The sequence below is a fragment of the Olea europaea genome, chromosome 1 (genome assembly GCF_002742605.1).
Source record: "Olea europaea var. sylvestris chromosome 1, O_europaea_v1, whole genome shotgun sequence".
In the NCBI taxonomy this organism is placed as follows: domain Eukaryota; kingdom Viridiplantae; phylum Streptophyta; class Magnoliopsida; order Lamiales; family Oleaceae; genus Olea; species Olea europaea.
In genome coordinates, this window is record NC_036237.1 from 13,971,189 (window position 1) to 13,981,726 (window position 10,538).

General features: G+C 33.1%; 1 protein-coding gene across 2 annotated transcripts; it reads right to left on the reverse strand.

Moving 5' to 3' along the window:
• Window positions 1-6,837: 6,837 nt before the first annotated feature.
• LOC111395084 (short-chain dehydrogenase reductase 3a-like) lies at window positions 6,838-10,181 on the reverse strand. Of its 2 annotated transcripts, none has more exons than XM_023021105.1 (3): window positions 9,970-10,181; window positions 9,805-9,870; window positions 6,838-7,739 (listed from the first exon to the last, which is right to left on the reverse strand). In XM_023021105.1, the coding sequence occupies exons 1-3, from the start codon at window positions 9,987-9,989 to the stop codon at window positions 6,902-6,904; spliced, it is 924 nt and encodes a 307-aa protein (XP_022876873.1). In that variant the 5' UTR covers window positions 9,990-10,181; the 3' UTR covers window positions 6,838-6,901. The 2 variants fall into 2 exon arrangements, with proteins under 2 accessions (XP_022876873.1, XP_022876872.1); XM_023021104.1 differs by having other exon boundaries at window positions 9,805-9,873.
• Between the last annotated feature and the right edge of the window lie 357 nt (window positions 10,182-10,538).

A 10,538-nucleotide genomic window follows, 5' to 3' on the forward strand; every position in this document is an offset into this window, starting at 1 on the left:
ATCTATATTCGTATGGACCGTTCGAAGCAACCAATTGTAAATAGTGTTGCTCATGGTTCGCCCCATTTTCTTGGAATGCTATATTATTAATTTGAAGCCCATTAATATTGAGTCGAGCCTTGTTTGGTCCACAACTTAACCCTAACCTAACTTACCTATTTTGGACATTTACTTGGCTTATATTTTCGTCTCTCTCTTTGCCTCCATAAGTGTGTGCCCAATTTCTCTCTTTGTGAGACTTTCTTCTTGGTTTCTTTCATCACTTCACTATGACCTTTGTGGTTAATCCTTAGTGGGCATATCATTGGGCTTCATCTTCCCAACCTATAGCAACTGGAAGTGGGGCGATTTTGGTGGTGGTTTTGGAGTTGTCTCAATCTTGGTGGTGTCGATGAAATTGGTAAACTGAGCCCGGTTTTGAACTTGGAGTTTGCTGGAAATCATCCCTACAATGACTCTTTGCAAACATTAGTTCTTTGATTCGAAATTGTGCATTCTCCGTTTTGTAATTTTCTAAAACTTGTTTAAAAATTGAAAAAATAAAACAATAAAAATAAAATAAAATTGACTGTTTTCCACAAATTGGGTCATCAAGTTTGAGCAAAACGCAGTAGGTTGAAACGAACCAATGGCTCTTCAGTTGTGCATTAATCCAATTATATAAACCAAATCAAACCAAACCAAGTTTCAATTCACAAGTTTCTGATCGGAACAGCTAGTCGATCTAGGTTGAATAACCATACCATGAAGCGTTATTGTGTCAAAATCTTTTAAACAATTGAAATTCATTCGAGGGAAAATTCGACTTCACAAAAAGAATCCACAAAATGATCAAAAATTTCATTATTTATTGTCATAATGGGCATGTCACAATATATTATAAAATCAAACAAACCCAACATCATTGGTATGATTAAAAATGAATTTGAAGAAAAAGTTATTTTCAAAGAAACTATATAAATACTTAGGGTGTGTTTGATTGACATGGAAAATATTACCTAGAAAAGAAAATATTTTCCATCTTTTGTGGAAAATAAAAACCACCTCTACCCAAGGAAAGTATTTTCCTTAAAAACAAGGAAAATTAGGCATATTTTCAAAAGTTGGAAAATATTTTCCATGGAAAAAAATAGAAATCAAACACTCAAAGTGAAAATTTGGATGAAAAACTGATATTTTTCATGGAAAATAAATGTAATCAAACACACCCTTAATGTTCAAATTTAAAAAGTAACTTTTTAGCAACTGGGGGGGAGATTTTTGCTACTTGACCCCAGTGTACCGGGGGGGGGGGGGGGGGGTTTTTGCCCCATTCGGGTGGGGTAAATTGACATCTCTAATTATAATGATGAAATGTTATTTTCTAAATGTGTGAATTGTTTGTAAAATATTACTGATTATACATGTTACAATTCCATCTGTCAAGAATAGCTTCTCAATGTCAAGTTAATAAAATCTAAAAAAAAAAAAAAAAAGTAAATAAATAAAATTGACATCTTGTATTTGAGGAAAATGGAGTGTATTGGCATGACGCTGGAATGTAATTTTTTATTATCTACAGGATCCACCAAGCCCCCCATAGGTATGGTGGATTTTGAATTTTAAAAAAGTAAATAAACAAAATTGACATCTTGTATTTGAGGGAAATGGAGTGTATTGGCATGAAGCTGGAATGGAAGCCCAAAACATAACCAACAACATCTATGTGCAAAGCATGGAAATTATATTTACAAAAAGATAATTCCTTCTATGATATTTTTTTCCATAAAAATCTTCAAAATCACCAAATCAAAACTGCTGACAGAACTGCTGACAGTCAGCCCTAATCTATAATGCTATCTTCTTTCAGGTTAAATCTTATTCCCTATTACAAATCAGAAAGAATTGAACAGCACATTATCTATCAACTAATATATTCGAGTTAATTGTTCTAATGGTCATTGAATTTAAGTTCAAATCTTTAATTGACCATTAAAGCTTAAAATGTCGAGTTTTGGTAACTGAATTTAGGTTCATGCCTTTGATTGGTCACTGAAATTTAAAATGTCGAGTGAAAAATGTCGAGTTTTAGTCACTGAACTTAGGTCTGTATCTTACATTGCTCACTGAAACTTAAAATATCGAGTTTTGGTCACTGAATTTTGGAATATGTCGTACGTTATTCACTAGCATAATTGTTGAACTTTAAAAAATATCGAGTTTATAGTGAATAATGTACAACATTTTTCAAAGTTCAGTGTGTAATGTACAATATTTTTCAAAGTTCAGTGAATAATGTACAATATTTTTCAAAATTCAGTGGTCAAAATTTGACATTTTAAACTTCAGTAAGCAATCGAAGAAATGGACCTAAATTCATTGACCAAAACTCGATATTTTTCAAAGTTTAGTGGCTAAAACTCGATATTTTAAATTTCAGTAGTCAATCAAAGACATGAACCTAAATTCAGTAATCAAAACTCAACGTTTTAAACTTCAGTGGCCAATCAAAGATATGGACCTAAATTCAGTGACCTTTGGAATAATTAACTCAACATATTCCCCACCCCCCACAAATAAAAATGAAAAGGGAAAATAATTAAACAAAAAGTTCCATTGTTCACCAACTGCTAAAGAGGCCAACTACAGTGCCTCAAGCATGCTACAAATCCCTCCAATAATAACTGTTAGACAATCAATGGGAAAAATTTCTTGTTAAGTATAATAATGTAACCAAAATTATATCCTAAATGGTAGAAAAAATAATTATTTACGCCCAAAGAAGTCCATCATAGCCAAATTCTGAACTTGAAATGGCAAAGCTAACCAACTCATGTCGATTTATAGTTTCAACGTGTCCTATAGAATCCACGTATGATTCAGAAAGATCAGAAGATCTTTCGGATGGAATACCATAGTCTTTGAAGATGCAACCCGATTCCCTTTCCAAAACGACCAAAAAATTGTCTTCAAACTCGAAGACCAATTATTTGTCCTTGCAAGCTGATCAAATGCAACATTGTGAGTGCAAGGAAAGTTAGACGATCACGAAAAGGGAAATTTGCAGTCTTCCCCAAATTTGCCTAATGTAGCACCCAGGTCTCGAATAAAATATTTTTTTGGTTCAAAATCCCAGACTTCAAATTTAGCAGCTTTTAAGTCCCCACTGAATGGAAACTAGCGATGTCAATTTGGCTCGTCAACTTGAGTCACTCGTGGCTCGACCCTGAAAATGCCTGAGTCAGCTCGGCTCGAGGCTCGATGGAATAGTTAATAACACAATTGGTCATGTTTTCATCCATTTATATTTGTATTTGCATGATATATTAACGTCTAAATGCACTAAGTACTCTTATATTTTGATTTAGGTTGCAAATGGATAAATACGGTGGAATTTAGAAGAAAAGAGCAAAAAATGACTACAATGAAAGAAAGTGAAAGTTCAGGAACCAAGTTACAAATAATTTAAAGATGAGACAAACGATGGAATGATGATTTGAGAAAGTTAGGAGTCCAATGGGTGCAATTAGAAGTAAAAAAATAAAATAAATAATTAAATAAATAAATATGACCATAATATTTTCACCAATCAAATTCCGACCACACAAGGATTTTTCAAATTTTCAGTAGAAAATTTAGATCAACTTTTGATCTAGTAAACGTTCAAATTTGGAAAGAGCGTCCTAGTAAAATTGTAGATCTTTGTGTTAACTTTCCAAGAACTTTGAATTTTCTTAATGGGACATCGAGAGAAAAATTTACGGCCAAAACATTGAAAGCAGTCGCACGGAACAATTTTTGGCCGAATCTTCAAGTGTGCTAATTCCGTTCAACCTTTTTTGAAAACAATTTAGCACTCGATTTTAAACCCTAATTTGACCAGAACACGCCCTCCTCATCTCCTATCTTTTTTCTCTCATCTTTGGCACAAGAATTTCATGGAAAACTAAATTAATCGGTGAAGCCACGAAAGAACTGGTTTAGATTTGAGAATTTCAATGTCTTTTATTGTGTGTAAAGTGTTTTTCATTGTTGAACAATTCTAAATCTGGATTTTTTTATGTTATTGGATATGTTTTGGAATTGGGTTGATTCACATTAGATTTTGATGAATTCAATCATGTTTTCTTCATTGAATAATCGAAATATTTATTGATTTTCAATTTCAAACAATTTATTGGTGTGATTTTTTACCATTATATGCTTGATGTATATAATTGCTTTGGGATCTAATTTCAATAAATCATTGTGAAATTATATAATGAAAGAAACCTAAATTTAGAATTATTAAAGAAATTAAATAAGGTTTTGAATGTTTTATTTTCAAATTAAAGTGTTGGGATGAAAACTTTTAATTGAGTATTCTCATGCAAAATTGACATTGATTGAACTCATCTAGTCTAAGAAATTCCAACGCTTCGCTATTACAGTGAGGGACCTGACAGGCCCTATGAAATTAATTCATGTACTCAAGAATTAATTCTAGTTCACATAAGCAATGACACATGTAAGGGGAATAAAATGCAAACTTTTACTCGTAGCTCTATAAGAATGCACTACGGATGGAAATTTGACCCCAAGAAACCTGAGCCCCGTGGTGCGCCACCCTGCCACTCCTATCCCAAACTAGCCCAGATTGTGTAGTTATTTAAATAATTCAAAGTTATTTTAAAATCACCTTAGCCCAATTTTTTTATGCCCAAACCCGAATTGATTACCTAAACCCATTAACCCAATTCCCAAATTAACCTAAAATTCACTGGAGAAAAAAGGGGTCGTAAACAGGACAGGAGATTGCCCCCACCCCGCCTTAAGGGGGGATCAGGCAGGGATGGGGCACCCTGCCCCTTTGCCATCCCTAGAATCCACTTCAATCAAGTGAGCTTAAGCAACATTAGAAATATATGGAATAACTTACCAACAAATAAGAACAACATTTGGCCAAGCTTAAAACGTATTTGGGTAAAAGTCAGAATTTTCAGATTTTCAGTAGTCAGTAAAAATTATTGCTTCTTGAGAACAAGTCTTTACGCAACTGTCAAAATGGTAAAATCACTTTACTTTGCCAAACAAGCTGTAAAGCAGTTACATTCATAAAAGGACCAATTCCTAGTAGCACCAAGAATACTTACCAAGATTTATTGCTGCATCAATTTGAATACCAAGTAACTCAGATGAGCCATAGGCATATGATGTAACCTGAAAGTAAACACAAGGTAAACGCTAGCTCTATTACAAGCCCTGAAAAAGGATAACAGTTCAGGAATATGACGTAGCTGAAGAACATATTCTTCTCTATTTGCAATTTACGTTAGCTATGCTACTTTTCGTCCTAGTGAAATAATAGATTCATAAAAATCTGCATAATTCGTTGGATTCTGGTCGATTCGCCAATGTAATCAAAACAAATCTTCTAGATTCAATGCAGATGGTAAAACAAATTTCATCCTTGCCTTCCTTATGCAAGCCAGCCTTTTTTACTGTTTAGCATGGTAGTAGCTGACACCCTGGCCAGTAGGAGTTGAAATCTGCTATCTAAATTGTTGTTCATTCAATTAATTATTAACACATCATGTTAAATTACCATGTCTAACTTTTCTCTAATTACTCCTTATGCTTAAAAAATAGGTGACATGCTAATTTAACATGACGTGTCAATAATTAATTGGTGGACAGTAATCTAGACAACAAAAATTAAACAGTATATCTCAACTCGGCTCGTAGATATGGGAGTTATCTATGAGAGAAAATTTGCTTATCAATTTCGAGCTCAAGTAGATTTTCCACCTTTAAAAATAATTGATTCTTGACTTCTCATTGTATTTGGACAATCAATCCCAACAATAGAAGGCAAAGACAAAACAAAACAAAACAAAACAAAACAAAACAAATAAAAAATAAAAAACAAAAACAAAAACAAAAACTTCATTAAATTGTTACATGATCCTGGTGAAATGTGCTTAAATCATATTTCTACACACCGGATAAATTTAAAGTAATAAAATCTAGCTCCAAAATGTTGAACACGCGAAAATTGGGTGAAGATTAAGAAATATCTATAGAATGTTTGGCTAAGAACGAGAAGAATTAAAAATTATTTTGAAACAATCTTCTTTTTTCATGCTTAGATAACTTACTTTTTTACAAAATTTAGTCTTAATATATTGTCAAAATAAGTAGTCTACTTACGTCTAACTTTAAGTACCATAGAATTATTTATTTGTCTATATTAAATTAACCTATTTAAGTAAATCTTTTAAGTTTAACAGTGAAGTGCTGTCGAACGTGACATAAATGTAATCCAAATGTATGAGCTTGTACATCTTGTAACAATATTTCTTAATTATGACTATCATTTTCCCCCTTGTTTTCCATTTTTAAACTCTTATGGATGATGACATTTTAAAAATTCAAACTATTTAGCGAAGTAAAACCACCATCTAACATACTCATCATCATCAGATGCTAGATAAAGAGCAGAATTATTGGTTCACAAGTGGCTCCCTCCAACACACCATTATCCTCTATCATTTCCACACCCGTGGTCGTCAACCTCCGTAACGATCTCCCTCATCCCTTCGATTAGAAATGAAGTCGGAAGGCAAATGGCTGGCTATTTACAATTAACTCAAATAACGTACTCGCATAGCTTTGCTGATGCATACTTCATAAATTTTATAATCATAGACTCGAATACTACTAGAGCCCTCCTATTAATCTCATGACACTTGTCGTGCTCAATATCGAACCATAACTCAAGACATGTGCTTGATCTGGCTACCATGCCTTGGAAGTTGGTGATCAAGGCACTCTTACAAGTGGACATGATTAAAATAAGAGTAATGGGGCAAAATTGAGTCCGGTCGAGTTTAACGTATCAAATATGCGACAAATATAATCCATAGGTTGATGATTGTGCATCTTATAACAATCTTCCTCGTTTTTCTCTTTTAAACTCGTATGGTATGGGAAAATGCAAATTCTTAATTGAAGTAAAACCACCATCTACTACAAGATTATGCCCACTAACATATTTGGCATCATCAGATGCTAGATAAAGAGCAGCATTAGCTATGTCTTCTGGCTCACAAATGGCTCCCTTCAACACACCATTATCATGTATCATTTTCGCAAGCCCCCGATCATCAACCCCAGGAAAGTATACCCTCATTTCATCAATCACAAACGGAGTAGTAATGGCAAATGGCGATATACAATTGATTCTGATACCATGCCTACACAGCTCTGCCGATGCAGATTTCATTACTCCTATAACTGTCGACTTGGATATCGAGTATGTGTGTTGTGCCAACCCTCCCATAACTCCTGTGATGCTCGATGTGCACAAAATCGAACCATGTCCCTGGGGAATCATAACTCGGGACGCATGCTTGATCCCAGCCACCACTCCTCGAACGTTGATGGCCATGACACGGTCGAATGCAGCAAGATCAAGGTCAACTATGGTAGGCGGAGTGTGACATGCGATTCCAGCATTATTAAACATGATATCAAGTTGGCCATGCTTCAAGACGGCATAATCCACAGCATGTGCAATGTCTAATTCTTTTGTCACATCACATGAAATGAAGCTGGCATGGGTTCCAAGTTCTTTGGCTGTTTCTTGACCCAGTTGTGCGGCTTGTGCCTGAATATCAGCAATCACTACTTTTGCGCCATTGTTTATGAATTTTTTTGCTGTTTCTTTTCCAATGCCACTTGCTGCGCCTGTGATTAATGCTATCTTGCCTTCTAGTTTGCTGCATAAAAAATTTACACTTAGGCAACGTTTGATTGGCAATTTATTTTCATGAAAAATGGAATTTGAATGGCATTTTTCAACTTTGGTGTGTTTGATTGGAATTTATTTTCCATGGAATAGGAATTCTTGAATTTCTTGGGAATTGTATTTTTTTTGCTTTTGTGGGAAAATCAATTCCCTTGATTTTCCCGATTACTGTTGACCTTTTTTTTTTGACAACGAAAATAAATTTTAAGAATTATTGAAAAAAAATATTTCTCTTTAATTAACAATTTTTATGTAAAACAAAGTCAAACGAACACTAAAAAATAGATGATTTTCTTGAATTTTTTTTTTTTTTTTGGTTTTGGCAATGAAAATAAATTTCATCCCCAATAACAATAAATTCAATCCCTTTAATTGACAATTTTCATAAAAAACAAAGTCAAACGAACACCAAAAAATACTTTTATTTCAACATTTTTCACATGAAAAAGTATATCAATCAAACACAATAGTTTACAATTCCCAAGAAAATAATTTTTAAGTAATTCAATTTCCTGAATTCGTTTTCTTTCCACCCAAATTTCATTTTTGCAATCAAACGGATCCTTCGATTTACTCTAGTACGTTTGACCGAGCTTAAAAGCCAATTTTCTCTAGGTAGCAGCCATTTAGCGGCTTTTAAGTTCAACCTAACGTGCCAGCTGCTTGTAAACTGTTTCATAATGTACCATTTCTTTTTATCTCTGTCTTTTGGTCATAAGATACAATTTTTTGTTTAATTAAGAGGGAAAATTTGCATTACCACCTTGCAATATAAGTGGAAAAGTGGGAAATTAGATAGAAAAAATGGATTAGGAGAGAAAATCCTACATATTCAATCTAACTTGTCAACCATAAAAACTTAGAAAAAATGTAATTTCGTTTGCCTTTTGGGTATTTTCTAATTTCATTTAGAAACTCATTGCTACTTACGAATGTTGTATTATTCATCCAAATTAGATACCATTAATCGGTCAAATCATACCTAATTCCCCTCACTCTAATACATTAACATGTGGCCTCAAATTTCTATGTCACTGCTAAATATTCCTTCGGATGGAATCCGACCAAGTTCAGTTCACACAATAACGTATAACTTCAATTGAAATAATTTGCAACATATGCTTCTACCAAAAAAGAAAATTCTGCAGTTGCGATCCTCAATTTATTAAAGAGACAAAAGGGTTATATTCTTAATCTAATGTTTCACCTTCAAGTCTTGCTCTTTAGTGGATTTCTGCTGAATTTATTTTCTTAATTATCCTTCGTGAATATCTTGCACTAAAGTTTTGTTAATAAGGTTCATATATAGGCCATATTAATTACCATGTTTGGGAAGTCTTTATAAACATTTAAATTATGTGCTTGTTTGATACAAATTTTAAACCAAGAGCCTGTTTTGGCCCGATTTCTTCACCAAAAAAATTGATTTTTTGACCGTTATTTCACTATTTCAACCGTCATATTTGACTTCTTCTCTTACAAGTGGACCCCACTTTTCTCCTAACAATCAAAAAATCAATTCTAAAAATCACTCCCAAACAGACTCCAATTAAAATCAATCTTTTTATCGTTATTTTACTATTTCAGCCATTATTTTTAGATTTTTCTGGACTCATTTTATTTCTAAGGGTCAAAAAATCAATTATCAAAATTCTTACCAAACAAGCACATAAATTGATAGAAATGGATAATGAATAAATGAACAGTAATTAAGTTTCTTGAAATGTATGAATTAAAGTGACTTTAGTATTTTATTAACATGATCCAAAATGGTCTAAATTATCTAATATTTATCAACGAGGAGAGGTGGTGGCATAATTTATACCAAGATTTCAAACCCAAACCACATAAGAGGACGTTATCTCCCTAGTACAGCACATCGCAGATTTAAGTTAGGTTTCAATGAAAAAGAAAGTGGAACGTACATTTTCAAGGAACAAGAACTTCGAGATTACCCATTTAATTCCGAAGAATCAAACCATTTCAGAATTGTGCGTGTATATATTGGAGTGTGGAGAAGAGGGATCTTATCTGACCTTCCTATCTGGGCGGAAAAATTCCTGATGAAGCTTCTAGTGAGAAAAGCTCTTGAAATGCAGTTGCTACTGATATTACACCAGAACAAAACCCAGAAATGAGATCTCTGTCTATAAAGAAACACAGAAAGAAGCACGTTTCAAGATTTATTTCATTGAACTAACCTTAATGCAATCTTGAACATATTCACTGATTTTCCAGAAACAAGAGCTCCTAGTGTTTGATGCAGATACAACAATGATGATAAGCGTTGTGTTTGATGCAGATAAAAAACTGATGAAGTTTAGGTAAGACAGAAAGTCAGCAAAGTTGAGCTTTTAGGGAAATGTAAATGACAAGACAAAAAGATGCTCTCAGAAATGTAATGGATTGGTGTATTCCCACTTAAGTTTTGATACTCAAAAGTTTTATTGACTTGTCAAAATTTGATTGGACGAACATATAATGATATAACAAAATCGTAACAATAGATTTTAGAATAATGTTATCTAGCATTATTGACATACTCTCATAATGTAATTCAATTAATTATACCTCTCATTTAATATGCTACGAGTTTTAACACCGATAATATAAAATAGCATTACTCTAAATTTTAACTCATTGCTTGAATAACATCAACTTATAACTTATAAGAGTAATATGTGGCACTATATTTGATCATTATTAAGCTTTTCCATTAATAATTTTCACATTTTGTGGAATGCATATATTCTCTTTATGAAACAAAAAC